This window comes from Dermacentor variabilis, chromosome 3, assembly GCF_050947875.1.
Source record: "Dermacentor variabilis isolate Ectoservices chromosome 3, ASM5094787v1, whole genome shotgun sequence".
In the NCBI taxonomy this organism is placed as follows: Eukaryota; Metazoa; Arthropoda; class Arachnida; order Ixodida; family Ixodidae; genus Dermacentor; species Dermacentor variabilis.
This window is the reverse complement of record NC_134570.1, coordinates 192,187,380-192,208,908: the sequence shown is the minus strand read 5'-3', so window position 1 is coordinate 192,208,908 and position 21,529 is coordinate 192,187,380. Positions and strand designations below refer to the sequence as shown.

The window sequence follows — 21,529 nt, the reverse complement described above, 5'->3', positions numbered from 1 at the left end:
CCGACTGCCGAACGGACTTGGACTTGATTCCTGGTGGCTTGATAAGTGTGTTGCAACCGTTCAATGTTTGCATAAACTGGCCATTCAAGACAGAATTTCGGTGGTGCTATATCGAGTGAATGGCCGTAGGCAACCCCGAAACAACTCCAACAGTGTGACTAACGTGAGCGTTTCTTCAGCAAGTGTGCGGTTCCATTCTGGACATGTGGCGTTCCATGCCAGTAGACCCCACTGCATAGAGCTTTAGAGTCACGGGGATATCAAACACCATGGGTGCACTGAGGATAACCAGCTCTGAGAGCACGCCAGTGAGGAAAGCTCGTCCTACAGTGGTGAGAGTGCTGATTAGCTGAGCTCATTCGAGAGTGATTAGCATGAAAGCGGCAATAAATAGTGAAATAAAATGTTGATATCTGTCACCAATTTTTTATATTATGTGACACAGTAGTCACAATGACACTATAGTGGGTTAATGTATAGCTATAGGCCTGATTTGTCTATAACCCGCACATGAGAAAATTTCAAGAAGAAAAGTGTGGCTTATACACGAGTATATACGGTAATCAGATTGTATGGGCGACGTGAACTGTGTAGTACTTTCTGAAAGACACGCGGATGCCAGAGATTACTCTGGAAACTTTGACGAATCGCGTATAAAAGCCAACACACTTGATCAGCAGATCAGATTTCGATGATCGCCAGCACAGGTTTACCCAATAAAAAGTTAGTTCAGCTATTGACAGTCTTGCCCCCTGCTGTGTGTTTTTCCCCATCAATACTACGTGGCAATAGTGTGACGTTGCTGAAGACTATAGCAAAACAACAGCGTGATGACTATGGCATGACTGCAATAGTTTGACGACGAAGTTTGAATGACGACAATGAAACACTGTTGTCATTCAAGTACATCCAACTGTACTCGTGATGTACTTCTCTCCATATTATTAAACATTGTTTTGATCTGAGACGTTCACACACCAGAAGTGGGATAAGACTGCGCCTCCTTTGATGATTGCGAAGACCATCGAACATTTGTGAGTAATTGTTAAGTTCCAAGAAACGCTCTACTGCGGAGGACAGCTAGCTGTGGTGATCAACGATGCTAGCCCAGAATCATCAATGAATTCTGTGGGCATCTTGGAGATGCTGGCACAGGTGTTGCATCAAAACCAGCAGCTCTTCCTGAATCTTGCAACACAGATGCCTATGCGAGTGATTTTGGACATGTGAGCAGCCATGCCAACCTTCTCTGGGCTTGAGGGCAACATCACCGTGTACAAATGAATCATCGAGTTCAATCAAACGGCAAGTTTGGTGGGATGGAGCGACGGAGAGAAGGTCACCATAGCGAAGCTAAACCTGTTGGATTGTGCGCGCTAATGACAGCAGTCCATGGGAGGAAGTTGTGTTTCATGGCCTTCCGGGGAGTCCCCTTCCAAGATGCCTACATTCATCCACAATAAAAAAAACAGCAATCTAGCCACAAGGAACAGCGCATGCAACGATAGGGGGAACACTACAAGAGCTACGTTTGCGAGAAGAAAAAACTGTGTGTGTCTGGGCCTCACAGTGAAGGAAACAAAAATTTTGAGTATGCTTATGGCGCATTCACATCGGCGACTTGAGGAGGTCGCGCGACCATTTGCGACTGGCGACCAAAAAGCGACCGATAGCAACTGATGTTCACACCGGCAAGCCCGGCTGAGCGCGAACCGTAAGTCGCAATCCCGGAGATTATCGTTCTCAGCGAGAACTCTCGGAATCTACGTGGAATTTGCCACGAGGCGGGAGGAAGCCTGATGTAGACAACTGAAAGATCACTTCCGGTGCGCCACTGATTGGTTTATTAGTTTTGCGACCACGGTCGCGCGACTGAAAAATCGAGCAGCGAGTGACTGACCCGAAATGGTCGCTTTTCAAGAAAAGCGACCATTTGCGACCAACTTGGTCGCGTGATCACTGTCAGTCTCCGGTGTGAACGAGCCTTTAAGCTTCAACTTTAAGAGTGGAATGCGACAGCATTAAAAAATCCATGTCTGCTTGCCACATTTCCCGGCAACCGCAGCTTTCTTACCATTGCACGGAGGTGAGCGCGATGGCGATGTTCTAAGGAACTGAGTGGGCCGCACCGCTCGGAAAAGAGGTTTGTGTTTGAGTTTCTGCGTAACAGAATTATGTTTTCTCACATATTCAAATTAAATGCCGATGCTATCATGTCTGTACGTTGTGCTTAGGTCATATTTTCAGTTTTTCTTACGTATTTTACTTTGAGGAGTTCAATTAGTTAAGTAATGCATCTGCACCATATTGACAGGTGTACTTGTTTATCTTTTCCAGGTGACCACTTGTCACCACCTAACAAATGTTATCCCACAGCGCAGGACGTGCCTGCATGTATCGGAAGTTTTTGGTATGTTATCGATGGTTCCATCCGCTGTCTGTCATCGGACCTTGTGTAATCTGATTGCGTGTATGCGCGACGCGAATAGTGGAGAACTTTGTGGAAGACGCGTGGGTCCCAGCGATTACTCTGGAGCATTCGACGACTGATGTATAAAAGCCGACGCGCTTGACCCGCTGATCAGATCAGTTCTTTGAGTGTAGCCTGCTTTTGAGGGCACAAGTTTGCCCAATAAAACGCTAATTTCGTTAATCACAGTTTTGCTGCCTTCTTTACCATTCACTACTACGTGACATCTGGTGGAGGTGCTGGTGCATTCATGTACTGAGCACCCCCGCAAAGCCACGATCCAAGCCCGAAACCCGAAGACAACACCAACGTCGCCAAGGACCAGCGAGCAAGCCGTAGGCAGCAAGGATTGCGACCAGAACACAGGCCTCCTGCCGAGAAGACCAGAGGGATCAAGCCCAAGTCAGAAATCCCAATGGCTGCCCCAGCGTCCCCCTTTCTGATGCAGCAACCTCGGGACCCACCAACCTTTCATGGATCATTGTCTGAAGATCCAGAAACCTGGCTCGAGACATATGAAAGAATCACAGCTTTCAACAACTGGGACTCCGACAACAAACGGCAGCATGTATACTTCGCCTTAGAAGATGCCGCCAGGACGTGGTTTCAGAACCTGGAGTCGACCTTGACAACGTAGGACCTGTTCCGTAGTGCCTTCCTGCGGACCTTTACGAGCGTCGTGCATAAGGAAAGGGCCAAAGCTATACTAGAAGTCCGAGTACAACTACCTAACGAAAACATAGCGATCTTCACCAAGGAGATGACGCGCCTGTTCTGCCACGCCGACCCCGAAATGTCCGAGGAGAAAAAGCTTCGCCTACTCATGCGTGGCATCAAGCAAGAACTTTTCGCTGGAATGATACAAAATCCACTGAAAACCGTCTAAGAGTTTCTTCACGAGGCCACAAGCGTCGAGAAAACTCTGGAAATGCGAAACCGGCAATTCAACTGCCGCGCAAACCCAACAAACTTCACCAAAGTTCAATCATTGGCCACTGACGACCTACACGAGACTATTAGAGCAGTCGTGCGAGAGGAATTTCAGGGGATGTTCCCAAGATCCCAGCCTCAGGTTGCATCGATCACGGACTTCGTGGGAGAAGAAATCCAGCGGTCAGTATCACTTCCTGAAGGCCAGCTGAAATCACCACAGGCCCGGCCTGAAGCGATGACCTACGCCGCCGTCGCCCGCCGTCAAAGTAACACTCCGCTCCCGCGCCAGAGCGCTGTAACGACGGAGTTCTGCCGTGCGCTGCCGCCAGCTTGCCCACCCATCGTCCAGCGAAGCTACCCGAGGAAGACAGATGTCTGGCATGCCCCTGACCACAGCCCGCTCTGTTACCACTGCACAGAAGCGGGTCACGTCTACTGCCGATACCTATACCGGGAGATAGGACTGCAACGGTTCGCCGTTAACGCGTCGCAAGCACAGATTGGCGAACGACCTCGCGATATCGCCGACTACCTCGCTGCCACTCAGTGGAGCCCTTGACCACTGTCCCGTTCACCGTCACTAGCCCGCTACCTGTCGCCACAACGCCAACCATACACTGGCCCAGCCCGGGGCCGGTCTGTGAGCCCATATCCGGAAAACTAAAAGCAGCAACCGATGGAGGTGCGGTTGCTGTTCATCGAACTGACGAAGATCCTCCGCTGCCGAAGACGCCGAAGAGACCATCTCAACGACATAACAATGACACGCCGTCATTCCGAAGAAGTCTGGAAGTAACGAATACGCCGACTAAAGACGACCTGACGACCTGACGACGCCACATACCAGCCACAGGTCAATGAGATGCAGCCGTGATCCGACGCCAAGACCTAACTGTAACGCAAGACAAAGAACCACCGACCTCAACGTGCTTCTGGACGGCCACATAGTCACCGCCTCAGTGAACACAGGGGCCGATTACTCCGTAATGAGTGGACACATCGCCGCCCAGTTGAAGAAAGTTAAAACTGCATGGGAAGGCACTCAAATTCGGACCGCTGGAGGACACCTAATTATGCCGACTGGAATCTGCACAGCAAGAATTACCATTCGTGACCGAACTTACCCTGCCACCTTCGTTATCCTCCAAAAGTGTTCACAAGACGTCATTCTCGGCATGGAATTTTTGAACCAACATGGCGCGATCTTCAACCTGAAGTCGAAATCGATAACGCTCTCGGAAGATCAAGCGGCACCGCCGGATAGTTCTCGTAGTCACCACGCCTTGAGTGTGCTCGAAGATCACGTGAGCATCCCGCCGCGCTCCAGCATTATTATTTCTGTCGGCACCAAAACACCCGCTGATGTAGAAGGCATCATCGAGGGCGACCAACGTCTACTGCTCGACCGTGAAATTTGCGTCTCAAGAGGGATCGCTCGACTCCATGGAGGCAAAGCGGAAGTGAGGCTAACCAACTTCAGCCAAGAGTTCAAGCACATCAGCAAGGGCACAACAATCGCGTACATCAAGGAAATTGTGGAAACCAGCAATGCCTTTGTCCTCTCGGATTCTGCCGCGTCTACCCCGACGACCATAATCCCCGAACCAGACTTCGACGTAAATCCAAGTCTCCCCATGAGTAAGCAGCAACAGCTCAGAAGTATTCTCCGACGATACAAAGACTGCTTTTTGACGTCATCGAGGATTAGACAAACACCAGTTGCTAAGCATCGCATATTAACCGAAGAGTGTGCTCGAGCACTCCGCCAGAGCCCTTACCAAGTTACGATGCGAGAACGTGAAGCTATTAGGCAACAAGTTGACAAAATGCTGCGCGACGACATCATCCAGCTGTTGAAAAGCCCGTGGGCATCTCCTGTAGTCCTGGTGAAGAAAAAAAGATGGAACCCTACATTTCTGCGTCAATTATCGTTGACTGAACAAGATCACGAAGAAGGACGTATACCTCCTTCCACGGATACACAACGCATTGGATCGGCTCTGTAACGCTAAATACTTCTCGGCAATGGACCTCAAGTCTGGCTACTGGCAAATAGAAGTCGTCAAGAGAGATCGCGAAAAGACCGCCTTCATCACGCCAGATGGCCTGTACGAGTTCAAGGTCATGCCATTCGGACTGTGCTCGGCGCCTGCAACATTTCAGAGCGTCATGGACATGATGTTAGCAGGATTGAAGTGGCAGACGGGTCTTGTTTACTTGGATGACGTCGTTGTCTTTGCCGGAAATTTTGACGATCACCTTAGGTGGCTTGCGACAGTATTAGAGGCATCAAGTCACCAGGGCTCACTCTGAAGCCGGAAAAGTGCCGCTTCACTTACGATGGACTTCTGTTTCTAGGCCACGTCATCAGCCAATCTGGAGTACGCCCCGACCTGCAGAGGACAGCTGCCATCGCAAAGTTCCCGCAGCCCACCGACAAGAAGGCAGTGCGTAGATTCCTTGGCATGTGTTCCTACTACAGGCGCTTTGTCAAGGACTTTTCACGCATCTCTGAGCAGCTAACACATCTAACCAAATGTGATGTCGAGTTCAAGTGGGAAACGCCACAGGCCGACGCATTTCAAGAACTCAAATGAGGCATGCAGTCACTGCTGGTACTTGCACACTTCGACGAAGACGCTGATACCGAAATCCACACTGACGCCAGTAGCCTAGGCCTCGGTGCCGTCCTAATCCAGAGGAAAGAGGGACTTGAACAGGTGATATTTTATGCTAGCCGATCGCTGTCAAAAGCGGAAGGCAATTATTCTACGACTGAAAAGGAATGCCTCACCATCATTTGGGCTACAGCAAAATTCTGCCTGGCAGGCCATTCAAAGTCGTCAGCGACCATGACGCGTTGTGTTGGCTAGCTAACTTGAAGGACCCTTCAGGATGGCTGGCGAGGTGGAGCCTCAGACTGCAAGAATATGACGTCACGGTAATATACAAGTCAGGATGAAAACACTCTGATGCTGACTGCCTATCATGTGCCCCCATCGATCCCCCGCCGCAAGACAACGAGGATGACGACATCTTCCTTGGATAATAAGCGTGGAAGACTTAGCTAAACAGCAACGAGCAGAACTGGAGCTAAAAGGCCTCGTCGATTATTTGGAGGGGAACGCCGACGTTATCCTTAGGGCATTTAAGCACGGGTTGTCTTCGTTCACGCTACAAAATAACCAGCTCGTGAAGAACTTCTCACCAGTCCGTGCCAGCTAACTTCTTCTTGTTCCGGAATCTCATGTTGTTTGTCCTCGTTGACAACCTGACTAAGTTTGTACGCTTGTGTGCTTACTCCAGTTTAAACTGAATTCATCAGTCAGCAAGATTGCAGGAAAATCAGACTAGCTGACCTGACCACTCCCATCGGATGTGAGCCAGCAAACTTGGAACATCTACGAGAAGAAGCCAAGAAAGCCCCCGAACAAGCACAACATAAAGCAAAGAGCCAATACATAGAAAGAAGTGCACAGCATTAAGGTATACGGTGGTTGATGTGGTAGTGGTGAGACAGGCACCAGTGCACAATGGAAAGCCTACTAAAACTCAAGCAAATATTATAGCCCTTTTCTTGTGTCTCAGGTACTTCCTGTTGATACATATGGACTCAATGACATTAACTTCACACTGAGAATGCCAGCGTGTATTCCACGACAGCACATGCAAGTCAATTGAAGCTATTTTGCAATGTGTCCAAGGGCAAGGTTGACAGTGATGAGGTAGCACCGATTAAACTGCTCTAAAACTACTTGGGTTAAGACAAAGTAAGCAATGATGAATGAGACCAAGACATCTCTAAGGCTACGTTACTGACTGACTGAGGATAGCCTGTGGGCCAAAATGGCTAAGTGTTAGCATTAGGTGGTGCTGCCGAGCCTATCGTCATCATTATAGAAAAAGAAATGATACAGAGCAGTTGGCATGAACGCCGCGGTGTGCATGCTCCGACCGTACTCATGATGTATTTCTCTTTGTTTTATTAAACACTGTTTTGTTCTGACATGTTTATAGGTTACCCTCAGCTTGCTAAGGCTAATCTGCATGACAGTCAAAGCACGCACTGCGCATCACGTCACCCTACATCACCACGCAGCGTATAACCATCATGGTTGGCCCGACGGTAAGGAGCAGGTGCCTTTTCAATGTCAAGTTCACCATCGTTTGCTGCTTGTCAAAGGTGCTGAAATCGGGAGGGCCTTACTCCATCTGCATCCATCCATTGCCCATGCAAATGTGTCTGCAGCAGGACGGTCAGCACACAAGTCACATAACTTCACGCTCATTTTGTGAATGCAATGCTAGTATTGTGACGGGTTGCTGCTTTGCTTGGCATGCACAGTGAAACCTTTGGCTGGCATAAAAGAATGATCACGAGCTTTGAGATAAACTAGTCTGAGTTATTGCCAGGTGCATTCTGTTTTGTCGTAGTCGGAAGTGCTTTAAATCTACTCATACGCTACCTCAAAAGCTGCAAGGGTCGATACTCTTTCTATGAAATAAAGGAGAAGAGTCCGAGAGACTCGACATTTTGTTAGGGGGAACAGTCATAGCTCAATTGGTTGAGCACTGCATGTGCCACGCGTAGGGTTGCCAACTGCCCAGAATTCAACAGGACCATCCCGACTTTTGTGTAAATGTCCTCAATCAGGACTTGACCCAGTTGAAACAGCCAAATATCCCGGCCTTTCCTTTTGATGCGAAAGTGTCAAATAGCTCACTGAGTAAAAAAGCTGGCGTCCTGCGTCTATAGCAGTGAAACAGCATCTAAATTTCACCTGTCTGCGACGGCCTGTCACAAATGCGCCTTGATGGAGTTCCCATTGACTATGATGCCACGACACGAGCACACCTCAATGGAGTAGAGTGGGCAAAAGGAAATGCCAGCTGCTGCACTAGTGCATCAGGTGTTGCCTGAGAGAAGAGGGCGTCTCCACGGCACCACGTCATCCATGCAAGCTCTTGCCTGCACTCAAATGCGCCTTGGTAAGGCCAAATTAAAATGTGCCAAGCATCTCAATGCGCTTGCTTGCCTGCAAGCAGTTTATAAATCGAAGGACTGCTGAGCAGCCTTCAATGGGACATAATAGCTTTCACCTTCACAACTCGTAAGAAGTGGTTAGGTGCCCTCAGATTTTGTTTTATTGAACAACAATAAAAAAATCAGATTTCCTTTTTATAATTCCTGACAGCTCAATTTCACATTGCTCTCTTTTGACATCTGTTGCATTGTCATAAACATAAGTTCAGTTTCGTTTCTTTATTGGCTCTATTTCTATGGTAGGCCCTGTTGGAGATTTATCCAAAAGAAGAAATACAGTCAACTGTCGTTAAAATGGACCGTGATAATTGATCTGACAAAAAACATCCGTTTTATCCGAAGTCCACAATATCATAAACACCTCGCTTCTGAAACTTTTGTCACGATGTATAACAAATTTATTTCAAAGAGCGAGTGACAATTGTTAAAAGTAAAAAACAAACAAAAAAGTTACAGTTTCACCCGAAAGGCAAAGCATCGATTGCGATAGCAAATTAAGCAAGATTAGCGCGGCAGCAGCAGCAAATGAATTGACCTTCGTGCTGTCTCTCGCTTCAATGCGAACTAAGCATTGAAAGCACAGCGCATACAAAGCTACTGGCATTGGGCGCACTTTGTCCACATCGCAGATCGCTTTCAAGATACGGCGGCCATGAGCAGCAGCCACCGGAGTAGAAACCCCCTCTCTCGTGCCTCCTCCCCCCCCCCCAACCATGTCTCGTGCACGAAAAAAGACCGCATGCTTTCGCACCACCTTCCTTCCTCCTTTGCGCGCGAGCGATATTGAGCTGCAATCGTTGGCTCACCCTCGCAAGTCAGTTGTGAGCCCGTGTTGACATGGCAAAAGTATGTTTTATACACCCGATATTGAAAGAAATTGCCACTAATTTCGTCCGCTGTAGCCGATAGTCCATTGCACCGCGGTCCATTAAAAGTGAACTTCATTGCATTAATAAGAGGTAGAACAAACTAAGGCTGAAATATGGCGTGTTATATCCGAAAGTCTGTTATACACGAGTCCAAGCACGTACCCAGGATTTTTTTTTCAGGGGGGGCCCAACAACTCCATCATCATCATCATCATCATAATCATAATCATAATCATCATCATCATCAGCCTGTTCTATGTCCACTGCAGGACGAAGGCCTCTCTCTGCGATCTCCAATTACCCCTGTCCTGCGCCAACCCATTCCAACAAGCACCCGCGAATTTCCTAATTTCATCGCTCCACCTAGTGTTTTGTCGTCCTCAATTGCGTTTTCCTTCTCTTGGTACCCATTTTGTAACCCTAATGGTCCAACGGTTATCTAACCGTGCATTACATGACCTGCCCAGGTAGATTTTTTTCCTCTTGATGTCAATTAGAATATCGTCTATACGCGTTCGCTTTCTGATCCAAGCCGCTCTCTTTCTCTCTCTCAACGTTATGCCTAGCAATCTTCGTTCGATCGCTCTTTGCGCGGTCCTTAACTGGCTCTCAAGACTCTGCCCCATATGTCAGCACTGGCAAAATGCACTGATTGCACACCTTACTTTTCAGTAATAATGGTAAGCTTCCAGTCAGGAGCTGGCAATTTCTGCCGTATGCGATCCAACCTATTTTTATTCTGTGAATTTCCTTCTCATGATCAGGGATTCCTGTGATTAATTGACCTAGGTACACGTACACATTGCAGTAGTACTCAGCAGATTTCGTGATAACCTGATTGATGACATGGATGTGATCCATTGTAAAGTATCTCTTCCTGAAGCCAGCCTGTTCTCTTGGTTGACAAAATCCAGTGTTGCCCTTCACAGTCTTTAGTGGCCGACTGGCGATCCTGATCTCTTGTTCCTTTGCCCGGCTATTTATCATTATCTTCATCTTCTGCGTATTAATATTCTACCCCACTCTTAGACTCTCTCTGTTAAGGTCTCCAATCATTTGTTGTAACTCGTCTGCATTGCTGTTGAATAGAACAATATCATCGGCAAACCGAAGGTTGCTGTGATATTTGCCGTCGACCTTTACTCCTAGGCCTTCCCAGTTTAATAGCTTGAATTCTTCTAAGCGCGCAGTGAATAGCTTTGGAGAAATTGTGTCTCCCTGTCTGACCCCTTTCTCTATATGTATCTCCCTGCTTTTCTTGTGTAGAATTAAGGTAGCTGTAGAACCTCTGTAGATATTCTTACGCGAAGGACGAGTCAGTAAGACGAGAAGCTATTTACAGATTATATTCACAACAACGTTTGCAGCGCTGACCGGTTAGATTCACAGCGCGAGCCCAGTTCGTTCTTCCTCCTCTTTTCTGGAGTGATGGCGCCCACGCGCCTCGTTCAAACAAACAAATACCACACGCATGTAGCAATATTTTCCAAGCTTTTTACGTAAGCGTTCTGTACTCCTTGATTACGTAGTGCCTCGATGACTGCTGGTATCTCTACTGAATCAAATGCATTTGCGTAATCTATATAAGCCACATAGAGAGGCTTATTTACTCTGCAGATTTCGCAATAACCTGATTGATGACATGGATGTGATTCATTGTAATGTATCTTTTCCTGAAGCCAGCCTGTTCCCTTGGTTGACAAAATCCAGTGTTGCCCTTATTCTATTGGAGATTATTTTGGCAAATATTTTATATAATACTGGGAGCAAGCTAATACACCTATAATTTTTTAATTCTTTAACGTCTCCTTTATTGTGGATTAGTATAATGTCTGCATTCTTCCAGTTTTCTGGAACCCTTGCAGTCGATAGACACTTCGTATAAAGAGCCGCCAGTTTTCCAAGCATTATGTCTCCTCCATCTTTGATTAAGTCGACTGTTATTCCACCTTCTCCTCCCGATCTTCATCGTTTCATGTCTTGCAGGGCCCTTCTGACCTCATCGCTAGTTATAGAAGAGTTTCTGTATCCTGTTCATTACTGTTTCTAAGTGAGGTATCGTGACTCCCCTGGGTACTGTATACAGGTCAGCTTAAAATTTTTCCGCTGCTTTTACTATAACTTCGAGATTGCTGATATTATCCTTCTTATCTTTTAGTGCATACATCATGGTTTGTCCTATGCCAGGTTTCTTTTTTACTGATTTCAGGCTGCGTTCATTTTTTACAGCTTCTTCAGTCTTTCTCATGTTATAGTTTCAAATATCAGTTATTTTCGCCTTGTTGATCAGTTTTGACAGTTCCGCGAATTGCGTAACGCTGTGCGGCCGCCAGTCCCATACAACCGCGAAGAGCGCAGGACTCTGCGATTCTAGACGTACTGCGCTCACCGCGAAAGGTTAGAAAAATACCCACATAAGCACAGCAGAGAAGTGGCTAGGTGTAGCGGTTCGACCGATAACTGTAGAAGCATCATTCAAAACAAGTAATTGTTCTCCACTTCCGGCGGCGTTTTCTCTACTTCCTTTTTAAATAAGATGTTGATCCATAAATATTCTCATAAACAACGGTTAACTTTTTTATTATTCGCTTTTGCTTGCAGTTTGGTTGTTGCCTTGGCTCTCTCCCTTAGTAGATCGCTTAATTTCTCAACTCCTTGCGATTTTTGTTTCCAGTTGCCAATTTTGCACGAGAAGTGCTATACAATTAGGGAAAAGCAGACGAGGTAACGGGCGACAGTCATCTTGCTTATGGGTTAAGGGTTATTGCAGGGTTTCATGGTGGACTCTCTTTCACATTATTTTATTTCCCACCTTATCTAACCCATATCACGTGTAGATGGTTCCGGGCATCTGCCAGCGTCGCGGCGAGCTGTAACTCAAGGAAATAATCCAGCAAAGGGAAAAGTTAAACGCAATTGGCGTTTTCTCTGGCCGCAACTTGTTCCATGAGAGTACAGACCAGCTGAGTAACAGCCGCATCCCCCTCCTGGTCCCAGGATCAGCCTAAACAAAGAAGGTTGAACTAACAAAAGCAACAGCTATGGGCGTGACGGTTGAATAGATGGTGACAACTGAACGCATCTCGAGTTAACTGTGCGGGTGCGGAATCTATGAGAAAACTGTCCTTCACATTACAAGAGAGGCCGATAACTACCGCCATCTAAAAGGAGTGAACAAGGCAGCATAATGCTGACCGATGAACAGCTGCAAAGGCTCAACATTGATCTGGCGGCGCTTTAGGAATGTGTGAGGAGTGGTGGCGTGGGTGGGGAGGGGGGGGGGGGGTATGCCACTTGCTTTCGGGGGGGGGCCCGGGCCCCCCCGGGCCCCCCCCTGGGTACGTGCCCGCACGAGTCTGTTGTAACAAGTGTAGACAGTATACCATTTATCAGTGTTCTTGGTGCACACCTTTTCTTCTTCTCTTCTTGCTAGTTCCAATAAACACTGTGCATGGTGTAGACAGGTCTCTGACTTCAATTATTCTTAAAGGGCCTAAACACTTCAGAGTACAGTAGCGTTCAATATGAGCTGCAACACACTACCAATAGTCAGCACCAATGTATGAAAAATTGGTTCAATAAATACCAGTAACCAGAACAGTGTTTAGTCCTCCAATTTTTCATATTTCAATGCTGTCATGCAGCCTTGGGGCCCCTTTCTACCTCGGGCACCGTGTTGCAGCTCATATGGAACGTGACTGTACCTCTATATGTACTGGCCGCAACGTTATCTAGGCAACTATACTGCTCCATATTTTGTCATCAATCGCAACTTGATAGGACTAAAAAAATGTGTGCTATATTGTTGCACATACAGTCTAGCGACTCCTGACACCGACAAAGCGGTCATCGTCAGCTGCCACCCCCCCCCTCCCCAATCCCAGCCATGCAAGTGGAAATTGTGGGTCCATCCCACCGATGGCAAGTTCCCTATACTACCACTTTTATTTCCCCTTTTCATTATTATTTCTACATTGCAATTTATAAAGAAATCAAAGCCAACTTCCCACATCCTTCATCACCAATTACTAACGAAAAATCGAGCTTCTCGGTTATCTCAACTGCTATAAAAGAATTACAGCTGCACCTACTTATTGACGAATGTATCAACATACAGTACTAATAATAATATTTGGGGTTTTACGTGCCAAAACCACTTTCTGATTATGAGGCACGCCGTAGTGGAGGACTCCGGAAATTTTGACCACCTGGGGTTCTTTAACGTGCACGTAAATCTAAGCACACAGGTGTTTTCGCATTTCGCCTCCATCGAAATGCGGCCGCCGTGGCCGGGATTCGATCCCGCGACCTCGTGCTCAGCAGCCCAACACCATAGCCACTGAGCAACCACGGCGGGTCAACATACAGTACTGCCACCACTGAAACGCTTCTTCTACAAGGAGAGTATTCAGCTGGGCTCTGCTCTCATGTTTTCCACTGGGTATGCTGTGCCCTATTGCGGCTCGAGGTGGCGTCTGGGCCAGGAATCCAGCAAGGCCAATGGCAAGTACGTCCAGTAGTAGGAATGAAGGAAAAAGGGTTTATTCTAAATTATTTACACTGGCTCCAGATACGGAAGCCCGCTCCATATAGGAGCATATTAAACGTCTCGAGTTCACATCAGGGCACGTCAACACCAACTCTCACTACGCCAAGGTCTCCGCTATTAATGCTGTTGTCTTCCCTACAAGACTAGACTGCGGAATCTGATGATTGTATCGCGGCCAATCACAATCGTTGAATGGGCACAAAATTCCTCCCATGATATCGCACCGTTTCGCTAAACTCCACCTCCTATGTTGCATCTTCGCCCCTGTATATGGCACAAGCACACAGCAATCTGGGAATACAGAGTCGAAGCCATTCCCACGGTAGCATTCCATGTTGGCCCGTTTCAACAATTAGTTCAGGTTGTCAGTTTTAGAAAGAGGGATCTATTGTTGACCTGTCAACAGTCAGCTTCAACTTCTAGATAGGCTTTGAAGAATGGGGGGTTTCCTTGTGGTAAACGTCTAAGGAACATTCATCACCGTATTGAGTAAAGATGATGATGATGTATGGGGTTTTATGGCGCAAGGGCCAGGTATGACCAAAGAGCGCCATGTCTGTGGTGGTGGGTTCGCAGTGTAATTATGATTACTATGAAATTGGTGTGACGTGGCTGTAAAGGGGCCTTAAAATATACGCTCTAAAGTGTATAAAATCTGTATAATAAAATTATGGCGATGACGTATGACTTGTACTATGAACATTTAGATGCATTTAAAAAGAATGATACGATAGGTAAAATATATCTGACTATACGAAATCCTAGAGCACTACTGCCTCCTTAGAGCCCTTGAAACACAAGGGCCTGGAGGCATGTGCTATGCAAAACAATTATCGCAGCAGCATCCTCAAAAGAGAGGAAGCGCTACAAATGCATGGGACTAATAACATGTAAGACCACATCTCTTAGGAAACCTAGGACTGTGTCTGTATTAAAAAACGGTTCTGGACCGAGGAACATTACAGGATGAAGAGGAATGTGCTGCCTGTATGCTACGGAAAAATGTCTCATTCTTTCAGATTCGGCTTCCCGACACTCCAGAAGGACGTGGAGCTCGGTCAGCCTCTCCCCGCATCTACCACAGGTTGGAGGTTCACTTCCAGTAAGCAGATAATTATGGGTGCCAAATGTGTGTCCTATTCTGAGGCGACAGAATAGGACATCTGTTCGCCGAGATCTTGTTGGGGAGGGCCAAAAACCTAACTGGGGCTTTATAACGTGCAGTTTGTTATTTGTTTGCACGTCCCAAGTGCACTGCCAGTGATTTCGCAGTTTATTTCGTAGGAAAGGCCTCAGATCTGTGACAGGCACATCAGCGGTAGGGTTAACAGCTTTTAATGTGATCGACGTGGCCATCTTGTCCACGAGAATGTTACCTTCGATTCCCCTATGGCCAGGGACCCAGCATATTATGATATTCTGGTTAGATGAGTACGCTTTACACAATACCGAATACAGTTCATTGAATACGGGATTTTTATGTTTGTAGAGTGACATTAAGGCCTTCACGACACTTAGAGAGTCTGTATAGATCGCTGCTTTTGGAAGTTTTGATCTTCTTATGTGCTTCACAGCAGAGAGTAATGCGTAGGCCTCGGCCATAAAGATGCTTGTTTCCGGATGCAGTACATCGGATTCCGAGAGGGATGGGCCGACGGCTGCATAGGATACCCCGGCATTTGACTTCGGAGCATATGTGTAGAACTCTGCGCAGGAGTGTTTGTACTGAAGTTCTAGGAAATGCATTCTGATTTCGGCCTCAGGAGCGTGCTTTGTAACTTTTATAAAGGATATGTCACATTGTATCACCTGCCACTCCCAAGGAGGTAAGAGCTTGGTTAGGTGCATTAAGCGATGCTTGAGGAGTGGGATATGCATTTCATCGCTAAGCTCCTTCACACGCAGTGAGAAAGGCTGTCTTATGGAGGGACAATTACTGAAAAGTGTAGCGCACGTCATATCGGTAACGGTATCAAAACATGGATGCTCAGGATTAGAGCGTACTTTAAGGAGATATGTAAAGCTGATGTATGATCTCAGTAGGTGGAGAGACCATTCATTCGATTCGGCATATAAGCTTTCAATCGGGCTTGTTCTGAAAGCGCTCGTGGTTAAACGGATACCTAGATGGTGAACAGGGTCTAGCATCTTTAGCGCGCTCGGGGCGGCAGAGTTATATACCACGGCACCGTAATCTAATCGTGACCGGATGAGGCTCTTATAGAGATTCATTAGGCACTTCCTGTCACTACCCATGTAGTCTGGGATAGAAGTTTCATTAGGTTCATTGTTTTCAGACACTTTTCTTTAAGATGTTTAATGTGTGGGACGAAAGTGAGTCTATTGTCGAGTATAACACCTAGAAATTTGTGCTCTTTGTTTACAGGTATCTGTTGTCCACACATTTCTAAGCAAGGATCCGGAACCAGGCCTCTCTTCCTTGTAAACAAAACATAAGAACTCTTATGAGGATTGATTTTGAATCCATTTTTCTCTGCCCACCCTGACACCTTGTTCAAACCATGCTGTACCTGTCTCTCACACACTGCGAGGTTACAGGATTTGAAACCTATTTGAATGTCGTCCACATAGACGGAATACAAAATGGCCGGTGGTAAGGAAGCACGAAGTGTTGTCATCTTAACAATAAAGAGTGTGCAACTGAGCACGCCACCCTGGGGTACACCAGTTTCTTGTGTAAAAGGGCGTGACAGCACATTGCCGACTTTTACCCGGAAGGTGCGATTGGACAAGTAGCTTTTTCTTACGTTCAGCATATTACCATGAATGCTCATTTCTGACAAATCTCTCAAGATTCCGTAGTGCCAGGTTGTATCGTACGCCTTCTCCATATCGAGGAATATCGATAAGAAAAACTGTTTGTGTACAAACGCGTCACGAATATGTCCTTCAATACGTACAAGATGTTCGGTTGTGCAGCGCCCTTCTCGGAAGCCACACTGATAGGGATCAAGCATTTTGTTTTGTTCAAGGAAATGGATGAGTCGTCGATTTATCATTTTTTCAAATACCTTACACATGCAACTTGTGAGGGCTATCGGGCGGTAACTTGCCACTGAAGAAGGGTCTTTCCCTTGTTTCAAAACAGGGACCACAATGGCTTCTTTCCATGCCGTTGGAAGGTACCCTGCGTCCCAGATGGTGTTGAAAAGTGTAAGTAGTGTAACTTGCGTGTCATTGTGTAAGTTTTTGAGCATTTCATGCATGATTCTATTGGATCCCGGTGCAGAGCTCTTGCATGCGCTCAAGGCAGCTCTCAACTCTGCAATACTAAAAGGACGGTTGAACGGTTCATTCTGCTGACACTTTCTTATGAGTGGCTTGCATTCTTCTATTTGTTTGTATTTGCGAAAGGGTTTTGAATAATTGGTGGAACTCGACACGCTCTGAAAGTGCTCCCCAAGTGAGTCTGCCTGATCTTGCAGTGTGTCGCCCTGTGTATTTACCAGTGGGAGTGAATACGCTGGTCGACCTCTAATTCTATTTACCCTGTTCCAGACTTTGGCCTCATCTGTAAACGAGTTAATACTCGATAAAAAGTTCTGCCAACTTTCTCTTCTGGCCTGCCTGCGGGTTCTCCTGCCTTGTGACTTTACTTTTTTAAAGTTTACAAGATTCTCTGCAGTGGGCGAAGCGCGTAGCAAACCCCACGTTTTGTTCTGATTTCTACGTGCGATTCTACATTCATCGTTCCACCACGGGACGCGCCGTCTGCATGCCAAGCCAGTTCCTTCAGATATGCATTTAGATGCGGCATCTATTATGAACGCTGTAAAATACACCAGAGCAGCATCAGTTTCTAAAGAAGACATATCAGCCCATGAGATGCTAGTGAGAGTTCAAAATTTCTCCCAGTCGGCTGTATCTATTTTCCACCTAGGAGCTTGTGGAGGAAATTCATTTTCTTTGGATGTTCTTAGCAGTACGGGGAAGTGATCGCTCCCGCAAGGATTGCTCGTAACTTCCCATTCGAGTTCGGGCAGTATAGACGCGGAAACTATACTAAGATCTATTGATGAAAAGGTTCTGTTTGCAAGAGAGTAATATGTGGGTTCTTTCTTATTTAGAAGGCACGCTCCAGAAGAAAAAAGGAACTGTTCAACGATGCGACCTCACGCATCGATACGAGAGTCTCCCCACAAGGTTTTGTGTGCATTGAAATCGCCAAGAACAACATAAGGTTCTGGCAATTCATATATGAAGGACTGAAATTCAGGATTGTTTAGTTTGTAATGTGGGGGTATGTAAAGCGAACAAATAGTGATGAGTTTGTTTAGCAGGACAACTCGGACCACCACTGCTTCGAGGGCCGTTCGTAGCTGCAAACGTTGACACGCTATGCTTTTTTGAATTACAATGGCAACACCACCCGATGATGCGATAGCATCATTGCGATCTTTGCGAAAAGTAACGTGCTGTCGAAGAAAATTTGTGTGTTTTGGTTTTAAGTGTGTTTCCTGTAAACACAGCACTTTTGGATTGTGCTGGTGGATGAGTTCTTGTACATCATCAAGGTTTCTAAAGAGACCTCTGACGTTCCATTGAATGATTTGTGTATTCATATTGGAAGTAAATATGTGCTGTGTGTACGGAAACAGAAGTGATGCATTAGATTACAGAGCTCTTTCGAGGCCCTGTAACCGGGGTTCTGCCTTTTCTGGAGCGTTCGAGGGAGCCTCGCCGCTCCTTAGACGCTTGGTGCGCCGTGGGGATAGGTGTTGTGTCCATTGCCTCTTGTGAGGTGCCGGACACGCTCTCTTGCGAGCAAGAAGTTTTTCGGGAGAGTCTCACTTCGGAAGGCAAGACCCCTGCACCCACCAGCCCGGAGGTCGATGGGGCTCCCTGTGGAATTTGGCTGCGCCGGCTGTTGCCAGTGCTGGGAGGTGCCGGGGAGGTCGAGGCAGCCTCGGCTGCGCCTACCTTCGTGGCCGCTATCGGTCCTGCGGGATCGCTGCATGTAGCGCAGGTTGCCGCAGATAACTCTTGTGGGGCCGACAACCCAAGGGTAGCCTGGCCTGGTTGCTGGTTGGATGGAGTAGGCTTACCTACTTCCACCCTGGGGGCAGGAGCCAAAGGTGCCTGCTCGGTGCACGCGGGCTGGGTACTTGGCATTGGCCGCTGCGACGCTGCACCCCGACGCGCCGCTTCAGCATAAGGTGTGCTGTGGAATGGTGAGCACCTCTTACGGGCTTCCTTAAATGAAATATTTTCTTTGACTTTGAGGGTGATTATGTCCTTTTCTTTTTTCCAGTTCGGACAGGAGCGTGAGTAGGCTGAATGGTCTCCACTGCAGTTCACACAGTGAGGTGTGCCACTGCAGTTGTCGGAAGAGTGGCCCTGTACTCCACACTTTGCACAAGTTATTTGACCACGGCAGCTCTGCGAGCCATGGCCAAACCTCTGACATTTGAAGCACCGTCTAGGGTTGGGGATATATGGTCGCACAGTTAACCTGATATATCCTGTTTCGATGGTTTCTGGTAGTATGCTAGATGCAAATGTTACGATAAGATGCTTGGTTGGAATTTCCTTATTGTCCCGTCTAATGATAATACGCTTTATATCGGTAACATTTTGATTTTTCCACCCTTCCAGGAGTTCAGCTTCTGCCAAATCCTGAAGGTCTGCCTCTGACAGGACTCCGCGTGAGCTGTTCATTGATCGGTGTGGTGTAACAGAAACTGGTATGTTACCAAAGGTCACCAGACTGCCTAGCTTTTCATATTGATTTTTCTGTGGGATCTCAAGAAGAAGATCTCCGCTTGCCATTTTCGTCACCTTATAACCTGACCCTAAGGCTTCGGTCAAAGATATTGAAACTATGAATGGTTAAATTAGTCTGGCTTGTTTTCAGGGTTCTCACTGTGTACTACGTGGTATTTTGGGTAGGTCTCTTTAGTGCGGGTGAAACATGTGCTCAGGTCTTCGGTGTGCCCCCTCTTCTGAGGGCGACGATCAAGTAGGCGGGGAAATGCCGGTGTTCCCATAGTATTTCAGTTTCTTTTAGGCAGCAATGATGGCCACCCACCACAGAGCCCAACATGGGGACGCTGCAGCACTTAACAGGTAAGGCTGCTGGCGCCAACCGTACATTGCCACTATAACCTAATATATTATACCCAAGGGAGGGCACATACACAATGTTAACCCTAGCCGCCTAGGAAAGTTAGGAAGCGATGGAAGAAAAGAGATGAAAGGACAGTAAAAGAAAGAAGATAGGAAAGAAAAAGGTTGAAGAGGTGGACAGGAAAAGGCGACTGCCGATTTCCCCCGGGTGGGTCAGTCCGGGGGTGCCGTCTATGTGAAGCCGAGGCCGAAGAGGTGTGTTGCCTCCGCCGGGGAGCCTTAAAGGTCCAAACACCCAGCATCAGCTCAACCCCCAGAATCCCCTTTTCCCCAGACACGGCTAAGCCGCGCACGGCTACATGCAGGAGGGTCCAACCCTCGTGTGCTCGGGTCCGTGGTGTCGCAACACACCAAACGCGTGCTGACGCAGACGCCCCTGCGGGGATTGAGTAAAGAGTTGCATTCAAGTGTGGCAAATGCCCAAAGATCCATATCCAGAAACACAACTTGGAATGAGACAGGGTAATTCAAGTCTTGCACGTTACCCAATGTCACATACCCATGACCCAAGCTAGCCTGGCGGTTAGTTTCGAACCCGGTTCTATCAGAACAGTAGCCTGATTCTTTATTCATTAGATCATGAACTACCAGCGGCACAAGCTGATGAAAAAACAGTTAGAGACAGACAGGCCCCGCAAAGTGCTTGAAGTGTTCTAAGAATGCTAATCGCATTAAATAGATGTGCGTAAATACTTTAGAAAATGACGACTCACTTTGGCTCACTGTGTGTATTCACTAGGCAGGTGGACAGCAGCTGCTTGATCACACGGAGCACCACACCACGCACCTGGATAAGAATGTCCATCACATGCATTAGTAGCAACACAGGCTAGTGCACCTAGGTGTCTCACTCATAATAAGCGATCACTGCAGGTCACAAATTTACCTAAAACCATAATCAGTAGAAAATTATGTCCTCAAGTAATCATTCTAAGGTATCAGGCCGCAGGTTCCTGAAACTCCTTTGACACATAATAGAAGCACAATCATCATTTCATCTGCTGCTAGTTCCTTTGAATTTACCTCAGGCAGTGGCCACAATACCAATTAAGTGTCACCATAACCCTGACATATCCATCTGGTTCTCCACCGACCGTTTCCAATAGTATGGTCCATTACGTGATCCACCAGGCTGTCCCAACACACATAGCCAAGTCCCACTTTTGAAGATGGTCTCCAGCTGCCTTGGTGATGAAGCCTTCCGCTTCAGACAAAACTATGATGATGGTGGCACAGCCTCCACTTATGACAACATACTCAATTAAGACCGGTCCTGACATGACAAGCCAGCAGCTGTAGAGGTAATTGGACAGGTAGAGATGTCAAAGTACAACAGCTCGATAACATCACATTTGATGTGTCATGAATTTAAGAGCAAGGTGACAAATGCTCATGCCAACAAGGTTTCAATGAAGCACCACCAATGCCCTGCCCCCTTGAACAACTTTCTCAACTGACAAAAATGTTGTTCAAGCTTGAAAATAAGAAAGGCAGGTTTAAGCTTGAAAAGAACTCAT

General features: G+C 47.0%; 1 protein-coding gene across 2 annotated transcripts in view; it reads right to left on the bottom strand.

Annotated features, from left to right (window-relative positions):
• Positions 1 to 21,529, bottom strand: part of LOC142576583 (focadhesin) — a 429,785-nt gene that overhangs the window by 154,120 nt on the left and 254,136 nt on the right. For both annotated transcript variants that reach the window (XM_075686768.1, XM_075686769.1), the window contains exon 23: positions 20,726 to 20,799. In XM_075686768.1, the coding sequence (XP_075542883.1) occupies positions 20,726 to 20,799 (74 nt within the window). The remainder of the gene's footprint in view (positions 1 to 20,725; positions 20,800 to 21,529) is intronic.